Source organism: Asterias rubens, chromosome 4 (assembly GCF_902459465.1).
Source record: "Asterias rubens chromosome 4, eAstRub1.3, whole genome shotgun sequence".
NCBI lineage: Eukaryota > Metazoa > Echinodermata > Asteroidea > Forcipulatida > Asteriidae > Asterias > Asterias rubens.
In genome coordinates, this window is record NC_047065.1 from 17,873,192 (window position 1) to 17,896,170 (window position 22,979).

General features: G+C 38.3%; 1 protein-coding gene across 1 annotated transcript in view; it reads right to left on the minus strand.

The window, feature by feature from the left end:
* LOC117289072 (cleavage and polyadenylation specificity factor subunit 1-like) overlaps positions 1-21,498 on the minus strand; it is a 51,028-nt gene extending 29,530 nt beyond the window's left edge. The window contains exons 1-20 of the mRNA XM_033770015.1: positions 21,385-21,498; positions 20,519-20,718; positions 19,937-19,967; positions 19,505-19,647; positions 18,897-18,977; positions 17,889-18,040; positions 16,856-16,996; positions 15,645-15,784; positions 10,903-11,013; positions 10,526-10,619; positions 10,276-10,363; positions 9,618-9,717; positions 7,238-7,275; positions 4,216-4,267; positions 3,862-3,962; positions 3,036-3,110; positions 2,783-2,863; positions 2,205-2,288; positions 1,192-1,350; positions 341-482 (exon numbers count right to left, since the gene is read on the minus strand). Coding sequence (XP_033625906.1) covers positions 341-482; positions 1,192-1,350; positions 2,205-2,288; positions 2,783-2,863; positions 3,036-3,110; positions 3,862-3,962; positions 4,216-4,267; positions 7,238-7,275; positions 9,618-9,717; positions 10,276-10,363; positions 10,526-10,619; positions 10,903-11,013; positions 15,645-15,784; positions 16,856-16,996; positions 17,889-18,040; positions 18,897-18,977; positions 19,505-19,647; positions 19,937-19,967; positions 20,519-20,662 — 1,957 coding nt within the window. The 5' untranslated portion in view covers positions 20,663-20,718; positions 21,385-21,498. The remainder of the gene's footprint in view (positions 1-340; positions 483-1,191; positions 1,351-2,204; positions 2,289-2,782; positions 2,864-3,035; positions 3,111-3,861; positions 3,963-4,215; positions 4,268-7,237; positions 7,276-9,617; positions 9,718-10,275; positions 10,364-10,525; positions 10,620-10,902; positions 11,014-15,644; positions 15,785-16,855; positions 16,997-17,888; positions 18,041-18,896; positions 18,978-19,504; positions 19,648-19,936; positions 19,968-20,518; positions 20,719-21,384) is intronic.
* Positions 21,499-22,979: the final 1,481 nt, after the last annotated feature.

The window sequence follows — 22,979 nt, forward strand, 5'->3', positions numbered from 1 at the left end:
ACAACAATCTATATTCTGTGCTGATATGCAAATAAATTGTGATCAATATGTAAAGACATGAACAAGGAAGTAAATGAAGAGAAGAGCAACTCCTGTATACAAAAATGATTTAAGATTCTATACACATTCATAAATATACCTAATAAGGACCATCTAGACTAAACTAGAAACCGTATCAATAACAAACAAATAAACATTGAGATTTCTTTGAATAAGACTATAATTTAGCGGCTGTGACTGTTCCTAAGCGTTGTTATAGGCTTCCTATGCTCTAAAGCAGGTAACCTTGGTGAACCAGCTGCAGCCACTAATTCAGCCTTGACCTAAGACTATAATTTACCTCCTTCCATGAGCCTGACGCTTGAGGGTGACACCTGTACTATGTATTTGTTCTCTCCTACATTACCAGCAAACACTGTAGGAGACTGGGTACTAAACCCGCTATGATCAAGCTCAGTTATCTCCTGGCCAGTTTGTAACACCTGTTATAAAACAGAAATAGAGTCAAGTAAATTACTCAAACTTCAATGCACTTCATTTCTTCATCATCTTCTCTACACATCCTGGCCAGTTTGTAACACCAGGGGTAGATTTCACGAGTCTTATCTTGAGTTAAGACGAGGATGATTTACTCATCCTAACTTAGGACCAGCCTTAAGTTAGGAACCTCTTTGTGTAATCGACCCTTGTGATGAAAAAGAAATAGCAAAAAGCAATCCACATTAACTCACCGTACTAGAGTCTTTTCTTGACAAGATGAGGAAAGCATGACTGTTAGTCAACTAGATCGCTTGATCATGACACGCCATGAACACTAACTCACCATACTAGAGTCTTCTCTTGACAAGATGAGGAAAGCATGACTATTAGTCAACTAGATCGCTTGGCCACGACCTGCCATGAATATTAACTTACCATACTAGAGTCTTCTCTTGACAAGATGAGGAAAGCATGACTATTAGTCAACTAGATCGCTTGGCCACGACACGCCATGAACATTAACTCACTATACTAGAGTCTTCTCTTGACAAGATGAGGAAAGCATGACTATTAGTCAACTAGATCGTTTGGCCATGACACGCCATGAACATTAACTCACCATACTAGAGTCTTCTCTTGACAAGATGAGGAAAGCATGATTATTAGTCAACTAGATCGCTTGGCCATGACACGCCATGAACATTAACTCACCATACTAGAGTCTTCTCTTGACAAGATGAGGAAAGCATGACTATTAGTCAACTCTGACTTGTCTCCAATGGTCGTTGCCGTCGGCGTCTGACTTTCATCCTTTTCAGCTGGAGGTTCTTCTGTCTCACCCTCCTCCATCTTCTCTTTCTTGATGGTTATCTGGATACAAAGGTCAGTCAAAGGTCAAAGGTCAGGCAAAGACAAATCAATTAATCAGAAGGAGCAGCTAAAAATTACCAGATAAAATAAGTTCATTTGATCCGATAAACAATTACAATTTGTTTATAACTTACTCTAAAGCAGTACTTAAGCTGCACAGACAAAATAGTGTTCTCATAAGGCATGAGATATTCCTCCATGAAACAACTCCCCCCCCCCCCCTGTAAGCCCCCTGGTATTCACTGCCCACTTATTATATCCATTCCACCCAATACATTCTTTCAGACCTGTTTCCTGTCCAGTCACGAGCTGTGAGTATAAATCTATTGAAGTGGTTAGCATTATTAGCTTACTGGGCCATCTCCCTGACCATACTTCCAGAGGAGTATGATGGCCAATGTTAATACAAATGTGATCAGTTAACAGGGCCAGAGTTATTGGTAATTGGCTAGCAATACGGGCTAGAATTGGTTATAAAGTTTTGGTTCTGACTTATCAATGTATCCATGGTATTGCCCCTGTTTATCTTCAAAGCTTAGTTCAGGAGTACAAAACCAAGAATCTGCGTTCTTCAAATAAATCCCTGCTGACTTCCCCAGTTGTCGAAATCAAGTTGTACGGTTCCTGCTTTTTCCAATATGCAGCAGTTCAGTTATGGAACAGTCTTCAAGAGGTTGTTAAACAGGCTGAGACATCAGAACAATTCAAAGCCCGGTTAAAAACATATCTGTTTACTTTGTACAAGAAATGATGATTTCCTTTTACAGCGCATAGGGACCTCATGGTGATATGCGCTATATAAGAATGATTTATTATCATTATTACAAAGAATAGTTGTAGGTTTTTCAACTTACCACTGGTTTATTTCTAATAACAGTCCACATATCCAAGCATCCAGGCAGTTCAAAGGTTGTTACAACCTGGGGTCTGATAGTTCTCTGGTAATTCAAAATAATATGACATGCTTTTTACAATTCATTTATCAAATGGTTATCAAAAACGAATTGTAAATGCATTGGTACTTGGTACTTATCCGCCTGAAATTCTCGCTGGGGAACTTGACAAGGTCATGAGAGCGTCGAGCATCGACTACTTTTCTTACACAAGAAATTAGGAGTCCAAATAATCAGCTTTTTACAATAATACCTATTATAGAAACTCAACATTTTAGCAACAAAAATCCTTTTGAACTAAACTTGAAGCTTTGCTCTTTATTCTCCTGAAGACAAGCAGAATGTCTTGTTTGAAATGTAGAGAACACACCGGCTCTTTTAAGAACCACCAATTCTTTTAGAAGAGTTCTATTACATGATTGTATCTGCAAGTCTCTCACTATTAGAAAATCTGTTTACTTTTATCAAACCTGGCAATGCAAGAGTAATGCATGTTTATCATGCAATGTCTAACAAACCATGAACAGTAATCTAGTTACCTGTAGAACAGATAGAGCTCCGTTCTTGCCATAACCCGAGCATGTCACTAATTCCAGATCAGGATCCAAACTGTTCTGGAACTGGGTGCAAATAATAAATACAATCAATTGTTAAAGAGCAGCCCTTAGTAGACATCGTAGACACATGTTAATATTTATTTTACACCTAAAATGTCTAATTAGTAGAAATAATTTAAGGAAAAATATACCTCTCCGTTGTTGTTTTTAATTCAATAGATATTAAGATAATTACCTCATCAGAAAGGAACGCTGGTTCCCCCATGGTCATGTTACCACATGGTCCAATATTGATCAAACTATCACACACCTAAAAGACAAATAATCAAAATAAATTTCAATCATACACTATAATCATAATCATCATCATCAATTTCAATAATACACTATAATCATCATCATCATCATCATTATCAATTTCAATCAGACAATGCAGTATTGATGTATGATCACAATTGACGGCTTCGGTTACAGCTATGGCTGTTGCTAACGGTGTTGCTATGGACTTCCTATATGCAGCAATCCAGCCGTAGCAATAGCCGCCGATTCGGACCTGGTGTAACATTGTTCGTATTACTTCCAATCTCAACCCATCTCTACAAAGTGTCTCTTGAGATCTAATAGTAGGGCTCCAATTTACACTGCTTGCCAACAAGGTCCCAATTTCATAGAGATGCTGAGCACAAAAATTTGCTTAGCATAAAATTTCTTCCTTGATAAAAACATGATTACCAACAAAATTTCCATTCGATGCATATTGCCTGTTACTGGTTTCAGCTGTTGTTTGCTTACCCTGAAAATCACATGGAAATTAGGTTGGAAATCCTGTTTTTATGAAGGCCAAACTTTCATGCTAAGCAAATTTGTGTGCTTAGCAGGTCTCTGGAATTGGACCAAGGTAAACAGATAATACTATCTACATTTGTAAAATAAATTGTAAAACTAGGCAATTGAATACCAAGAGAGTACATGATAACGTTTTAATATCGTTTTAATATTAGTAATATGGAAAAGCATTGCACTGATATAATGACCTCATCTCAAGATGACCTTATACTGACCTCAAATGCAAAGGTCATGACATTAGAGCTGGTACTCTGCACGGTTTCCTTTCCATATACCTCTAACTCCTCTGGATCTTCAACTAACGCTACATCACTCGCTGTCAACAATCAAAGTCAAAAACAATCATAAAAAGATCAAATAAACATACTTCACTCATTGATGCTATTGGGATGTGGTGCAAGGATGTTGAGAATTTCAAGGAAAGAATGGGGAATAAAATTATTATGTCAGAAGATTTGAAAACTGACCATGTCTCAAGAACAGAAGGAGATAATCTGAAGAAGATTATTGTTCAAGGAAAAATGTTCAGATATTGATCCAAAAATAATAAATAAGGAAGGTGGTTTTACCCATCCAGTCACTTGCATCATCACTTCGAATCTTCTTCACAGGTGGTTCATCCTTTAAACAAGATCATATTTAATAGATGATAAATATGTATCATGTATAAAGATACTATTCAGTTTTACTCGCACACCAATGTACATTAAGCACTGTCATGTATAAAGATACTATTCAGTTTTACTCGCACACCAATGTGTATTAAGATACTATTCAGTTTTACTCGCACACCAATGTGCATTAAGCACTGTCATGTATTAAGATACTATTCAGTTTTACTCGCACACCAATGTGTATTAAGATACTATTCAGTTTTACTCGCACACCAATGTGCATTAAGCACTGTCATGTATAAAGATACTATTCAGTTTTACTCGCACACCAATGTGTATTAAGATACTATTCAGTTTTACTCGCACACCAATGTGCATTAAGCACTGTCATGTATTAAGATACTATTCAGTTTTACTCGCACACCAATGTGTATTAAGATACTATTCAGTTTTACTCGCACACCAATGTGTATTAAGCACTGTCATGTATTAAGATACTATTCAGTTTTACTCGCACACCAATGTGTATTAAGATACTATTCAGTTTTACTCGCACACCAATGTGTATTAAGCACTGTCATGTATTAAGATACTATTCAGTTTTACTCGCACACCAATGTGTATTAAGCTCTGTCATGTATTAAGATACTATTCAGTTTTACTCGCACACCAATGTGTATTAAGATACTATTCAGTTTTACTCGCACACCAATGTGTATTAAGCACTGTCATGTATTAAGATACTATTCAGTTTTACTCGCACACCAATGTGTATTAAGATACTATTCAGTTTTACTCGCACACCAATGTACATTAAGCACTGTCATGTATAAAGATACTATTCAGTTTTACTCGCACACCAATGTGTATTAAGATACTATTCAGTTTTACTCGCACACCAATGTGCATTAAGCACTGTCATGTATTAAGATACTATTCAGTTTTACTCGCACACCAATGTGTATTAAGATACTATTCAGTTTTACTCGCACACCAATGTGCATTAAGCACTGTCATGTATAAAGATACTATTCAGTTTTACTCGCACACCAATGTGTATTAAGATACTATTCAGTTTTACTCGCACACCAATGTGCATTAAGCACTGTCATGTATTAAGATACTATTCAGTTTTACTCGCACACCAATGTGTATTAAGATACTATTCAGTTTTACTCGCACACCAATGTGTATTAAGCACTGTCATGTATTAAGATACTATTCAGTTTTACTCGCACACCAATGTGTATTAAGATACTATTCAGTTTTACTCGCACACCAATGTGTATTAAGCACTGTCATGTATTAAGATACTATTCAGTTTTACTCGCACACCAATGTGTATTAAGCTCTGTCATGTATTAAGATACTATTCAGTTTTACTCGCACACCAATGTGTATTAAGATACTATTCAGTTTTACTCGCACACCAATGTGTATTAAGCACTGTCATGTATTAAGATACTATTCAGTTTTACTCGCACACCAATGTGTATTAAGATACTATTCAGTTTTACTCGCACACCAATGTGTATTAAGCACTGTCATGTATTAAGATACTATTCAGTTTTACTCGCACACCAATGTGTATTAAGATACTATTCAGTTTTACTCGCACACCAATGTGTATTAAGCACTGTCATGTATTAAGATACTATTCAGTTTTACTCGCACACCAATGTGTATTAAGCTCTGTCATGTATTAAGATACTATTCAGTTTTACTCGCACACCAATGTGTATTAAGATACTATTCAGTTTTACTCGCACACCAATGTGTATTAAGCACTGTCATGTATTAAGATACTATTCAGTTTTACTCGCACACCAATGTGTATTAAGATACTATTCAGTTTTACTCGCACACCAATGTGTATTAAGCACTGTCATGTATTAAGATACTATTCAGTTTTACTCGCACACCAATGTGTATTAAGATACTATTCAGTTTTACTCGCACACCAATGTGTATTAAGCACTGTCATGTATTAAGATACTATTCAGTTTTACTCGCACACCAATGTGTATTAAGCACTGTCATGTATTAAGATACTATTCAGTTTTACTCGCACACCAATGTGTATTAAGATACTATTCAGTTTTACTCGCACACCAATGTGTATTAAGCACTGTCATGTATTAAGATACTAATCAGTTTTACTCGCACACCAATGTGTATTAAGATACTATTCAGTTTTACTCGCACACCAATGTGTATTAAGCACTGTCATGTATTAAGATACTATTCAGTTTTACTCGCACACCAATGTGTATTAAGATACTATTCAGTTTTACTCGCACACCAATGTGTATTAAGCACTGTCATGTATTAAGATACTAATCAGTTTTACTCGCACACCAATGTGTATTAAGATACTATTCAGTTTTACTCGCACACCAATGTGTATTAAGCACTGTCATGTATTAAGATACTATTCAGTTTTACTCGCACACCAATGTGTATTAAGATACTATTCAGTTTTACTCGCACACCAATGTGTATTAAGCACTGTCATGTATTAAGATACTAATCAGTTTTACTCGCACACCAATGTGTATTAAGATACTATTCAGTTTTACTCGCACACCAATGTGTATTAAGCACTGTATACTCAGCTGGGACAACAAATCTACAGGCAAATTACTCGGGTGGGATTCAAACTCATAACCTTTGACCTTCTAGAGCAGGTAGCTAGAGGAGGTTTGAATCCTGTACAAGAGAGTATTAAATACACAGTGCTTTACATATTATCGGTGTATGGCTCAAATAAAATAAGATATTAGTTACTTGATTTCTTCCTGTTTTTTTAAGGATGGTAGGTATAGAGTTGCTTGTATCTAGTTCATAAATAAAAAACTAGTTATTTATTAAAAATAAACTTAACTTAAAGGGAAAATGTTTACTAATAATCAATTAAGTTTGTTTTTATTTATGTTACTCCTCTTTTATCCTCAATATGATATCAGCTTCTTCTTACCTCTTTCTTTTCATCATCTTTCTCTTTCTTAACAATATCTGCAAGAATAAAAAGTTACTTAGTTACTTAAGAAGATTACTTGAAATGCTGTCTAGAGAGAGCCAAAATGCAGGCCATTATTTTTGCATCTAAACCAATAATAATAATAATAATAATAATAATAATAATAAGAATAATAAGACTTGTAATGCGCACATATCCACCCTGCTGGGTGTTCGAGGCGCAGTAAAACCAAAAACAAAACAAAAACAAAACAAAAACAAAACACAACACAAAGAAAAACAGACACAACAAAATTAGTCATTGAAAACCTGTGACATAAGATAAGTTTTGAGAAGAGGCTTGAATTTTGCAGTACAAAGACAAGATCGAAGATTAAGTGGTAGAGAGTTCCAGATGCGTGGCGCGGCTAAAGAAAAAGACCTGTCACCCCATGAGTGTCGAGACTTGGGTTCAATGAGGAGAAGCATAGAACTTGATCGAAGATTCCTTGATGGAGTGTAAACTTGAAGCAGTTCAGAAATATAGTGGGGAGCCTTGCCATTTAGAGCTTTGTGGACAATGAGCATCAGCTTGAAGATGATTCGTTGAGAGATAGGGAGCCAGTGTAGTTGTTTCAGAATGGGGGTGATAGAACAGGATTTTCTAGACAGTGTCCCAATGCGGGCGGCAGTATTTTGGAGCCGTTGAAGTCTGGAAATCTGGTTGTTTTGGAAGACTGTAGAGAAGAGCATTGCCGTTGTCAAGACGAGAAGTAACAAATGCGTGAATGACCTTTTCAGTGGCACTTTTGTCCAAGTACTTGCGAATCTTACCTATATTCCTGATGTGATATGATGATAAACGAACAATGTTGTTGATGTGTGGCTGAAGTGTCATTGATGAATCAAAAATAACCCCTAAGTTCCGAGCTTTCAGCGAGGGAGCTATCCGAGCATCACCGATGGAGATGTATGGCACTGAAACCTTAGTTAACTGTTGACGTGACCCAAATAGAAGGAACTCTGTCTTATCATCATTTAACTTCAGGAAGTTTTGTTGTGTCCAACGTCGAATCTCTTGGATGCATTTCTCAAGTCTTGCAATAGATGCATTGGCGTTTTCTTGAGAAGATTTAAATGTGATGTATAGCTGAGTGTCGTCTGCGTACACATGGTAATTCAGATTAAATTTCAGGATGATGTTACGAATCGGTAAAGTGTATAGCGTAAACCACTGCGGGCCGAGTACCGACCCCTGTGGCACAGAGTAGTTCAAAACAACAGGGTCGGATATCGCGGTGCCAATACATACATGCTGAGTTCTATTGTAGAGATACGATTTGCACCATGCTAGGACTGTGTCCTCTATGCCAAGGTGATTCTGGAGCCGAGAGAGAAGGATGTTGTGATCGACAGTGTCAAAAGCAGCACTCAAGTCTAGCAGGACTAGTGCTGTAAGGTTACCATTGTCCATTGCAGAGAGAATATCGTTGCTCACACGGACTAGTGCAGCCTCGGTCCCATGGAAAGGCTTGTATGCTGACTGGAACACGTCGGACAGGTTGAAAGTATGAATGTGATCAGAAATACGTGATGAAACTACTCGTTCAATGACTTTTCCAAGATATTTTAAGTTTGCAACCGGTCTGTAGTTTTTGAATATCTCCTTGTCCAGGTTTGGTTTCTTGATGAGCGGCCTGATGTAGGAAACTTTGAGGCTATCGGGGAAACAACCGGAACTGAGGGATTCGTTTACAAGCTTAGTGATGTAGGGTACAAAAATATCGATGTTTTGCTTTATCATGGATGTTGACACTGGATCCAGCTCACAGGATTTTGAAGGAGATTTCATAATAACCCTTTGAATCTCAGCAACAGTCGCAGGCTCAAAACACAGATAGTCTACACTCTGGTTGAAGTTGTGGCAATGTCTGCGGCACGTTGTAAGGGACTGATGAAAATGATGAGCGGATGTCTGAAATCTTGGTGACAAAGAATTTCTGGAACTCATTTGCTAAGTCCTGGTCATTGTAAGTGGATGGAAGGACAGGGGTTTTGGGTTTGAGCAACAACTTACCAATTATCTTGAAAAGCTTCTTTTGATCTCCTGAGGATTCTTGTACTTGAGATGAATAATGGATGATCTTTGCCTGGTTGATCAAATTCCTAACTACTTTACCATATGTCCTTTTGGTTGCTAAGCAGTTTGCAACAGCTAATTCTATTTTCTGAACAAATATTTAGAATTCTACATTCACAACTTCAGTTTAACTCATAACCTTCTTAGTTTTGTTTCTGTAGATATTATTTACTCCTAATCCTTTGCATTCTAGCAGTGAATAACCAGATTCAAGAAATATGAATAAAATGTTAAAACAGAAACTTGAAGACGAAGTTACCTGTAGTGATTCCATCTGTTGCTTTCTCTGCATACTTCAATAAGAGAGAGTTTCCAAGACGCGAACCAAGAAACAGATATCCTTCATCCAATGAACAAATCTACACAAAAATAGAACAGACACTTCATGGAAACCTTCCTGAAGATTTATGTTAACAAGTCTCTCTGAAGTCATTTACGATGGACATCTTCCAAACCAAAATGCAGCATTCAGGCAACATCAGCAAAATTCATGGAAATTATTTTTCAGAGCTTTTGGAGCTTCATGAGTAATTATTTGTGCCAAATTAAACGAGGTGGTAGCCAATTCATTCTTGAATGCCACACACTTGTACAACAGGACAAAAGTCTGTAATTTGGAGTTACACAAGAACACCAGAAAAAACGAAAATTTACAAGGCATGTTTTCCAGAACCTGTTGTCCTTCTTTGTATGAATGAAACAAAGGTACAGAAGGTGCCTTCCTCAACTTGTTACACACTGGAGAGTCCAGGTGGATAAAAATATCAACTGTCTGGCTGTCAACAAAAAATTGTGGAAAACCCAATGTTGTTCTTTGCATTAAAACATCCACTGAAAGTCTGTCCAAAAACAAATTGCGATTAAAGATGTTATCAAACGTGGAGAGGCTGAAAGATCTAAATATTCAGCATACTTACACAGCAGGTTAATACACTGGCAGCAGCTTTGTCAAAATGGAAACCTCTTACACTTCGCATACAGTCAATTAACAACGTCAGTACGTAGCTATAATGAAACAGGGACATGAAGGTATAAACAGTCAGTATTAACAATGTTAGCAAATCGGGAATTGCCTTGTGTAAACTGGTGCCAGATTATCGCAGACTCCTGCATCCCTTTACACCGTACGGTTAAATTATAATTGATTAATTGATAAGAATGACTTACATTTCTCCTCCTTTAAGAGACAAAACTAGTTTGTCATAAGAGATGAAAGTGGCTTGAGCACAATCTAAGCTGATGCAGACACCATCTTGTGGTCCTAGAGTAAGAAAAGATTCATTCAAAACAATCGTAAGAAAACAATCTTAGCTGATGCATACACCATCTTGTGGTCCTAGAGTAAGAAAAGATTCATTCAAAACAATCATAAGAAAACAATCTTAGCTGATGCAGACACCATCTTGTGGTCCTAGAGTAAGAAAAGATTCATTCAAAACAATCATAAGAAAACAACAGCAGCAAAAAAGTGTTATTCCTGTGTAAAATGTTCGTGACAATTAATGAGATTTTCCAATAATTGAGAATTTCCATAAGTTACTTACTGAGAGGAAACGCTGTACTCCGCTCTGTGATTGAGTTGAGTGAAACGCCGTAAGGAGGAATACTCTGATTCAGGTATAGAAGAGAATTGACTGCTAGAAGCAACACACCACCTTAACAAAGATAATAAAGACAAGGTTAGAATAAATAGGACTGAATACACGGCTAGAAGCAACACACCACCTTAACAAAGATAATAAAGACAAGGTTAGAATAAATAGGACTGAATACACGACTAGAAGCAACACACCACCCTAACAAAGATAATAAAGACAAGGTTAGAATCAAGGAGTACTAACAAATAGGACTGAATACACGGCTAGAAGCAACACACCACCTTAACAAAGATAATAAAGACAAGGTTAGAATAAATAGGACTGAATACACGGCTAGAAGCAACACACCACCTTAACAAAGATAATAAAGACAAGGTTAGAATAAATAGGACTGAATACACGGCTAGAAGCAACACACCACCTTAACAAAGATAATAAAGACAAGGTTAGAATCAAGGAGTACTAACAAATAGGACTGAATACACGGCTAGAAGCAACACACCACCTAAACAAAGATAATAAAGACAAGGTTAGAATAAATAGGACTGAATACATGGCTAGAAGCAACACACCACCTAAACAAAGATAATAAAGACAAGGTTAGAATAAATCGGACTGAATACACGGCTAGAAGTAACACACCACCTAAACAAAGATAATAAAGACAAGGTTAGAATCAAGGAGTAATAACAAATAGGACTGAATACACGGCTAGAAGCAACACACCACCTAAACAAAGATAATAAAGACAAGGTTAGAATCAAGGAGTAATAACAAATAGGACTGAATACACGGCTAGAAGCAACACACCACCTTAACAAAGATAATAAAGACAAGGTTAGAATCAAGGAGTACTAACAAATAGGACTGAATACACGGCTAGAAGCAACACACCACCTAAACAAAGATAATAAAGACAAGGTTAGAATAAATAGGACTGAATACACAGCTAGAAGTAACACAGCACCTTAACAAAGATAACAAGATTACAATGAATAGTAATACTAACAAACCCTACTACAAATAGGACTGAATACACAGCTAGAAGTAACACACCACCTTAACAAATATAACAAGCTTGTAATGTTAGAATCAAGAAGTACTAACAAACCCTATACAAATAGGACTGAATACATGGCTAGAAGCAACACAGAACCTTATCAAAGATAACAAGATTACAATGAATAGTAATACTAACAAACCCTACTACAAATAGGACTGAATACACAGCTAGAAGTAACACACCACCTTAACAAATATAACAAGATATTGGTTTGGGTACAGCACACATATGTACACAGTCATACGGTACCTACCTATTGGTTTGGGTACAGCACACACATGTACACAGTCATACGGTACCTACCTATTGGTTTGGGTACAGCACCCGGTACCTACCTATTGGTTTGGGTACAGCACACACATGTACACAGTCATACAGTACCTACCTATTGGTTTGGGTACAGCACCTGGTACCTACCTATTGGTTTGGGTACAGCACACACATGTACACAGTCATACGGTACCTACCTATTGGTTTGGGTACAGCACCCGGTACCTACCTATTGGTTTGGGTACAGCACACACATGTACACAGTCATACAGTACCTACCTATTGGTTTGGGTACAGCACCCGGTACCTACCTATTGGTTTGGGTACAACACACACATGTACACAGTCATACAGTACCTACCTATTGGTTTGGGTACAGCACCTGGTACCTACCTATTGGTTTGGGTACAGCACACACATGTACACAGTCATACAGTACCTACCTATTGGTTTGGGTACATCACCCGGTACCTACCTATTGGTTTGGGTACAACACACACATGTACACAGTCATACAGTACCTACCTATTGGTTTGGGTACAGCACCTGGTACCTACCTATTGGTTTGGGTACAGCACCTGGTACCTACCTATTGGTTTGGGTACAACACACACATGTACACAGTCATACGGTACCTACCTATTGGTTTGGGTACAGCACACACATGTACACAGTCATACAGTACCTACCTATTGGTTTGGGTACAGCACCCGGTACCTACCTATTGGTTTGGGTACAACACACACATGTACACAGTCATACAGTACCTACCTATTGGTTTGGGTACAGCACCTGGTACCTACCTATTGGTTTGGGTACAACACACACATGTACACAGTCATACGGTACCTACCTATTGGTTTGGGTACAGCACACACATGTACACAGTCATACAGTACCTACCTATTGGTTTGGGTACAGCACCCGGTACCTACCTATTGGTTTGGGTACAACACACACATGTACACAGTCATACAGTACCTACCTATTGGTTTGGGTACAGCACCCGGTACCTACCTATTGGTTTGGGTACAGCACCCGGTACCTACCTATTGGTTTGGGTACAGCACACACATGTACACAGTCATACGGTACCTACCTATTGGTTTGGGTACAGCACCTGGTACCTACCTATTGGTTTGGGTACAGCACACACATGTACACAGTCATACGGTAACTACCTATTGGTTTGGGTACAGCACCTGGTACCTACCTATTGGTTTGGGTACAGCACACACATGTACACAGTCATACAGTACCTACCTATTGGTTTGGGTACATCACCCGGTACCTACCTATTGGTTTGGGTACAGCACACACATGTACACAGTCATACAGTACCTACCTATTGGTTTGGGTACAGCACCCGGTACCTACCTATTGGTTTGGGTACAGCACCTGGTACCTACCTATTGGTTTGGGTACAGCACACACATGTACACAGTCATACAGTACCTACCTATTGGTTTGGGTACAGCACCTGGTACCTACCTATTGGTTTGGGTACAGCACACACATGTACACAGTCATACGGTACCTACCTATTGGTTTGGGTACAGCACCCGGTACCTACCTATTGGTTTGGGTACAACACACACATGTACACAGTCATACAGTACCTACCTATTGGTTTGGGTACAGCACCTGGTACCTACCTATTGGTTTGGGTACAGCACACACATGTACACAGTCATACGGTACCTACCTATTGGTTTGGGTACAGCACCCGGTACCTACCTATTGGTTTGGGTACAACACACACATGTACACAGTCATACAGTACCTACCTATTGGTTTGGGTACAGCACCCGGTACCTACCTATTGGTTTGGGTACAGCACACACATGTACACAGTCATACAGTACCTACCTATTGGTTTGGGTACATCACCCGGTACCTACCTATTGGTTTGGGTACAACACACACATGTACACAGTCATACAGTACCTACCTATTGGTTTGGGTACAGCACCCGGTACCTACCTATTGGTTTGGGTACAACACACACATGTACACAGTCATACGGTACCTACCTATTGGTTTGGGTACATCACCCGGTACCTACCTATTGGTTTGGGTACAGCACCTGGTACCTACCTATTGGTTTGGGTACAACACACACATGTACACAGTCATACAGTACCTACCTATTGGTTTGGGTACAGCACCCGGTACCTACCTATTGGTTTGGGTACAGCACCTGGTACCTACCTATTGGTTTGGGTACAGCACACACATGTACACAGTCATACGGTAACTACCTATTGGTTTGGGTACAGCACCTGGTACCTACCTATTGGTTTGGGTACAGCACACACATGTACACAGTCATACAGTACCTACCTATTGGTTTGGGTACATCACCCGGTACCTACCTATTGGTTTGGGTACAGCACACACATGTACACAGTCATACAGTACCTACCTATTGGTTTGGGTACATCACCCGGTACCTACCTATTGGTTTGGGTACATCACCCGGTACCTACCTATTGGTTTGGGTACAACACACACATGTACACAGTCATACAGTACCTACCTATTGGTTTGGGTACAGCACCCGGTACCTACCTATTGGTTTGGGTACATCACCTGGTACCTACCTATTGGTTTGGGTACAACACACACATGTACACAGTCATACAGTACCTACCTATTGGTTTGGGTACAGCACCTGGTACCTACCTATTGGTTTGGGTACAGCACACACATGTACACAGTCATACGGTACCTACCTATTGGTTTGGGTACATCACCCGGTACCTACCTATTGGTTTGGGTACAGCACCCGGTACCTACCTATTGGTTTGGGTACAACACACACATGTACACAGTCATACAGTACCTACCTATTGGTTTGGGTACAGCACCTGGTACCTACCTATTGGTTTGGGTACAACACACACATGTACACAGTCATACGGTACCTACCTATTGGTTTGGGTACATCACCCGGTACCTACCTATTGGTTTGGGTACAGCACCTGGTACCTACCTATTGGTTTGGGTACAACACACACATGTACACAGTCATACAGTACCTACCTATTGGTTTGGGTACAGCACCTGGTACCTACCTATTGGTTTGGGTACAACACACACATGTACACAGTCATACAGTACCTACCTATTGGTTTGGGTACAGCACCTGGTACCTACCTATTGGTTTGGGTACAGCACACACATGTACACAGTCATACAGTACCTACCTATTGGTTTGGGTACAGCACCCGGTACCTACCTATTGGTTTGGGTACAGCACCCGGTACCTACCTATTGGTTTGGGTACAACACACACATGTACACAGTCATACAGTACCTACCTATTGGTTTGGGTACAGCACCCGGTACCTACCTATTGGTTTGGGTACAGCACACACATGTACACAGTCATACGGCAGACCATTCAATGCCCAGATGACTGGATGAACTTTCTGCCCAAGATTCAATGATAATGCAACCATAGCACATGTGTCGTGTCTCATAGCAATACGACTGAAACAAACAATTGAAAAAAAACCAATCATTATAAAATGCAACGCCCTATGCAAAAAATCAGCCACTTTCGGAAATAGTGACCGGAAATTGAAGTGAAGACAACTAAACATCAGCCTTGATAACAATGTGATGTGAGGTTTAAAATATGCTGTAACCGTCCAGTGAATTACCAGATCATGTGTCAGTATTCTCCCTTTACACCAACCCGCTGGCCAAATACCAATTAAAACATGCCGGGACCAGTTAAACTTTATTTTAAGTGGCTAGATCAGTGTTGAAAAACATCCCTATCTAATATTAAATGAGAACCAGTGAAGCTGATGGAACATCAAAATTGTCCTGCTGGCTAGTCACTGAAAAATGCTAAGGGCAAGCCCTACATATTTTATCGTATAATCTAAAATATCAAATTGGATCAGTGATTTCTTTCTCTGCGTTTCATCTCTGTGGACCCCGGTTTGAATCCCATCTTAGACCAGAGCCTTGCATGTCAATTGGGTTTTCAGTCCCTACCTGAATATGTAGGTTTTTCCCATTGGGGTTTTCCTCCCATATCTTAAAGGGTATTTCTTCTCATTTTTTATTCATCCTGTTATTGGAGTTAATTCTAATGTTGGATGTATAATAAATGAAATCACTTACCCAGGCCATGTTCGTAACGGTTCATAAAGAAGAAGTAATGTCGGTTCATAGTAACCATGTAGGAATTGAATATCCACAACGTTCAATACATGTTATTGGAGTTAATTCTAATGTTGGATGCACAATAAATGAAATCACTTACCCAGGCCATGTTCGTAACGGTTCATAAAGAAGAAGTAATGTCGGTTCATAGTAACCATGTAGGAATTGAATATCCACAACGTTCAATACATGTTATTGGAGTTAATTCTAATGTTGGATGTATAATAAATGAAATCACTTACCCAGGCCATGTTCGTAACGGTTCATAAAGAAGAAGTAATGTCGGTTCATAGTAACCATGTAGGAATTGAATATCCACAACATTCAATACATGTTATTGGAGTTAATTCTAATGTTGGATGTATAATAAATGAAATCACTTACCCAGGCCATGTTCGTAACGGTTCATAAAGAAGAAGTAATGTCGGTTCATAGTAACCATGTAGGAATTGAATATCCACAACGTTCAATACATGTTCTTCTAGTTCAGATAGATTGATCACATAGCTCGGTAAAACTGCATTCCTAAATAAATCAGACAGAAATAAATAGAAAGTGGTCAGATTCATTCAAATGTGGATAATTTATCGATTCAGAATTCAACATGATGAGTTCCTGCAGTTAACTTCATACATCAATACTGTACATGTATGTAACATAACATGGCTTAAAGCTTGCACAGTACTCGCAGGCCCTGAGGCCAGTGGTTTTAGTGTCGGGCAAGTAATCTCAAGACCAGACAAGTCCGGCAGTCTTATGTTTTACAATTGAATACCAATACCTCACTGTTTCTTTAACAGAAACAAAATATGTTCAAATATTAACCTCGAGTCTGTTAAATACCTTTCAATTCTGTTGAGTAATGAAGTGTACTTGATACCCAAAAAGACAAATGAGAAGTTCTCTTACATGTCTTAGCGCTTAATTGTTCACATAAAAACATTTCAATGCATGTTAAACTATGTCAGGACTCTGGAAACTTTTTTGTCCACATATTTCTGGTCCAGTACATATTTTGAGCTACAAGCCGCTCTAGTCTTTTGGATTTGTCTCCCAAATATGAGCCCTGTATACCACAAATAAAACATGTACTGATGAACTTATCTGTCTGACCTGAACCTTTATTGTACATTGGGAACAAATATATTACCTGCAAGAAAGAAGATTGAAATGATGTCAGCCTAAAATTCACACAATGGTGTTCGTTGTCTGGCATTGAGATATTTGATTTAAATAGACCTTTATCACGGCGTGGTCATCTTGATTTTACTTCATTCCAACTCACTTTAACCAAACTGAAGCTGGACGAAATAAAAGTCTGGTGCCATGCGCAATTAACTTTACCATTCATTACTGTTATTGGAAACATGGAACATGACAAAGATGGTGACAGCATGATAAAGGTCTATTGACTTACTTCTTAGTGACTTGTTCTGTTTCTTCAACAAGAGTATCTCCTCTACTGAAAGGAAGGACTACAAGTTTGGATCCATAAACCAACATAACAGCACAACGATTCTCAGGATCAACTCGTACATAAGGAATATGAATGTTTCGGTACAAACCATCCTGAAATAGAGCAAAGAAAACAACTATTATTGAGTTTCTAATAAGGGAATAAAAGGGTAGCCACGAGTTTTTAAACTGTTGTTTAAAACCGGCAGAGTCATGGCCGAGCCGAAGGCGGGGGCCTTTATCGCAGAGGCCACGACCCTGCAAGGTTTTAAATGGCAGTTTAAGAATGAGTCACTTCTCTTTTATTCCCATTCATAAATGACTTTTTGGTTAAAAGGCGTAATAAAGTAAGAACCTCTGTAAAACTTATCCATTTTCCCATCGAACTTGAGCTCTGTACGTGTGTTGCATTTTTATGACTGAGACAGTTTTTGGATATGCATTTGTGTGCGTAGTATGCATCTAAACATATCCGAAAACAACCGGTTATAAACAGCTCCAGCTGGTCATTATCAACCGTTTAAACACCCCCACGTGACGCGGTCTCCACCAATAGGAATAGCGAAACTGTCCGAGGTATGAATCTTAGTTATTACACGAAGAAAACTATGTGGCATAGACATATTGTTTTCCAATTCCATGAGAAAGAGTTTAATAAAAAAATTACCTTGCTGCAATACTGCATCAAGGTATTCATACCATGACTCTGTGAATTCCAAATCACTTAATTCAGATACTGCAGTAATCAGGGTTAAAGGTACAAATATAGTTCCTTCACAGTATTAGTATCATATTATTGATGGCTAGTAGAATGCCCCCATCAGGCAAAACCATTTCAGAATGGTCAATATTGATCAGTCACTAGCTTGTTTATTTCTACTTGAAGAAAAACTAAAACTCTTAATCAAAAATTGAAATGAAAAGAACAATTGAAGCAGCATTAAATTGTTTGCAAAGATAACTGCCTTACCTTCAGATCCTCTTCTTCAAAGTAGTGCATAGAAAGCGTCTTCAAGTCATGTGTGCTTGGATCATACTCAACAACTGAAAGCTGAAAGTCCATTTTAAAGCAAAAATGAGGACTGGTATAAATTGTTTAACTAAAAGTACCGATATAAATATATATTTGTGATAACATCTATTTTGCTGTATACATTGTTTTTTCAAAAAATTGTCCGGCTAGACCTAATAATGCTGCAGAGTTGGAAATGGGAAACTACAGAGTTCAATTAAGAAATGTCCAGCTGTTTACAAATGCACAAATGTATCTACTACTGCTGAGAAGAATCTGACTGGAAGACTGTTTATCTTCTGCAGCTGAGTAGAATAGCAATAGGAAAACTACCAAGTTCAAATAAGAAGTGCCCGGCTGTGAACCCATGTTGCAATCTACTGCAGACGGTTAGGAGACTACTTACTCTAATAAGTAAGTCCTGCTGTTCATCTACTATTTTTGAGAAGTTCTACTTTCTCTCAATAGAACAAAGGGACTTCTCGCTATTTAATAACGCAACCTTTCAACTACCCTACTCCAGTCAATCTCAAAATGCAGTACTAAGACATTGAATAGCTTCTTACCTTGGCATCTTTGAAGCTGATTAGAAGAGCATCCCTTCCATTGCCAGATAGCGCTGCAGTTTGTAATGACATCACATTGCCATACAAAGAGAAGGTCATCAGATGCTCAAGCTTTTCTCTCTTAGGCTTGATTATTGATCCATCTAATCAATTGTCAATTAATAAATTAAAAATCAATATTAAACTCTCAAAAAAGTTACTAATATAGAGTGTACACAATAACATGCATTACATTAAAAACTATTTAAAAAGTTACACAAAATCACCAGTGAGTGGCAAGATGGAACATGTGTCCAGCACCTCTAAAGAGCCACCCAACCTACCAAAGTTAAAGAGGAATACTTCTCTGGTAATACTAATAATAATCTTTTAGATGAAATTTGAATTGATCAAATAATAACACTTGGACCAAAGATTACATTAACCACTTACCAATATTCTTCTCGGGTGCTTTCGCCGTTGTCTGCAATGAAGTCAAAAAGAATACGAGTCAAGATTTAAACCTGTTGACGAGTGCACAGGACAATGAATTCAATTTGGTTTAGCTGCTCATCCTATATACAGGTTACACTACTGAAATTCAGAATGATACATCCTTAAGTGGCAAATGAAATTGTTGGGTTTTATAGACCAATGATCAAGATGACAGAAAAAGCCCCAAAAGCAAAATAATTGATCCATGCCCTAGATAGTAAGGTTTCATTAGACTTGTTTTAAAGTAGTTGCCCCAGTAATAGTGTAAAGGCCCTTTGCACATCTATAATCCAGGAGTCGCCAGAAGCGCAGTCATGTGAGAGCCATGATGGTGGTACTATACAAACTTAATGACTTTTCCAGAAGTCAAAGGTTTCACATGAGCATGTGAGACTTATGGACAATTAAAAAGCACTTTTTAATTTTGAACATTGTTTAAGTTTGAACATTTTGTTGGTTTGTTTTCCTATAATTTTTGTTTTTCAAATCCTAGGACAGAGAAACCTGACAAATCCTGAAACTGTGAACCTTTGTCTTTACCTCCACATCTTTGAGCAGTTTGTACACAGTAAGCTCCGATGCTTGAGCAACTAGAAGACTCTTCTCATTAGCCGAGAAGAAGTTACAATATGCACAGTGTTCAATGCCTGTAGGTGGATGGATCTGCTTATGGAAGGCATACATCTTGAGCTAGAATGGATACACCTCAAAGTTCAGTCCAATCGGTCTCACTCAGAAACCTGTACAGAATAGAATATCGTAAATTGTATCTTTAGGAAACAAAATAATTTGATGCCAGTAGCATCCCAGTTTGATCTTTTCGACATGCAAGTTATACGGTGGTATAAGTGTGTTTTTTAGTTTGGGATCCATGGTATTCCCAATATCTGCACACCCAAACAAGTTGTACATTACATTGCTAAAAGTTAAAACATGTATTATGATTTGAAGTTGTTTAACCAGCGTGCCACAATCCTGATCACCACATTATCAGCAGTGTCCAATTAGTATCTAATTCTAATTCTAATGTACTCAAAGCAAGTCAACACATGCGAAAGCTTTACAAAAAAAAACTATTTTAATTTTTATTTCAATTTCATAAAACAAATGAAAAAGTGTTGGCGGCAGAATACAATTTTCCCTGAAATCTTTCGCTCATTTTAAGCCAATGGATAATTTCCCCTTTTTGTGAAAAAAGGGTACACCAATCGAAATCGCATAGATGGTGCCATATCACATTCACAAGCTCGTTTGTGTTACTTTGGAATTCCTACAATCACACACAAAACCGCGCGCAAGCTGAAGAAAGAAGGTTTGCACCGAAGAGTCGAAGAAAAGTAACTTATTGACCTCTTTACTTTTAGTTACTATGATTAAGAATAAGATATTTACGTACATAATCTTACCTCTACTTGAAAAACATTAAAACAAAAATCACAAATGCATGATCTTGAAGATTCCAACACAAACAATCAGGACAGGAGAAATCGTCAAGCATGTGTGTGCTTCCTTTGCGTGAATGTGTTTTTGTGCGGTAAAAAAAATTATCCTCAGCATCAAAGCCCGCCCTCAAGAGACAATCCTGTCACCAAGCTCGAATCGTTTTTTGCTCCTCGTCTCGATAGTGCTGGGTGTTTGTTTTTTTTTGGGGGGGGGGGCATTTTTTGTTTCATTTTTTTTAATGAACATTGGGATAATAGAATTGCCATCATCATTTTGTTGTTGTTAAGATTTCCTTTTTGAATCGGATAAATAAAAAATAATGATAAAATTGAAAAGCAATAGTATGGTGGAAATTTTGAAATGGATGGACAAAACATATTGCGCCCGCGGGCTGGGGAGAGGGGGTAGGGGTCTGCGGCAAGCACATGACCGACTTACCAATATTGCGTGCTGTGGTTTTTCAGCAAATAATATCCTTTAAATTGAGTTGTTGGACTTTGCAACATCTAAAAAATAATATTTGCAAAACTTTGCGCTATTACATTAGGCGCGCCTATATAATAGCACCGGCGTTACAGGAGACCCCCCCCCCCAGTCGCCGCCCCACCCCCTCCCAAACGGTGGACTGTGTACGTGCGCGTACTACTTCTGAAAACGCCCTCTTTTAAAACATCTTCCGCCGCCCACGTTAATACTTTCCAACAGAATCTACGGCGGATAGATTTCCCTGGGACCCACCCGCCACCCGCGCCATATAGGCAGGCTATTGCAATGTTTTTTTTGCAAAGGCATTGTGACTTATATGTCGTATATGATTTCGCCCATCGCAAATTGCATGGAATATTAGTTGCATGCGATGTGATAACAATTGTCTGCAAATTTTCGCATGACGCAAACGGTTGAAAAATAATATTTTCAAACATTTAATTCAGTAAAGTGTATAAAACTAACGAAATTGCATAGTTGAAGCATGGAGGAATAAATTGAAGTGATATGCCTTAATTTTGGAAAACGTCCAACCTATCCCCAACAACGCCCCAGCTACGACTACTTTGCACCGGCCATTATGTTACTGTTATCGATTATCCAGTTAGTAAGATGTAATAAAAGGATGATGTATTATATTATGATTGCACTTTGTTATTTGATCATTTTAAAGTAAATTTTGCAGTAGGCCTATTTCTTATTCAATATCGCCTGCATAATATTATGCGAAAAATAAGAAATGCAATCTTTTAGAAAGTCCTGCAATGGTCCTGCCAATCTCACGAAGGACTGGTGATTAACGTATTATCCATTCGTAGTCATTTTGTTTAGCTATACTTGTTAGTTTTATAGCGTCCAAATTATAATCTTGTCTCGCTTTATTTCCCAGGTCACTTTGTAAAAATGAAACGAAAGACATCGCTGATAAGTGATATCATCAACAAAAATCGACAACATAGATCATATATTACTAAACCACCAGCCCTCATCTATTTGTCTCATTTATTGTTTTACTGCTCTTGTATTCTTCTGATTGTTGTGTTCTTTCCTAGAAATCGGATCCAAACCCACG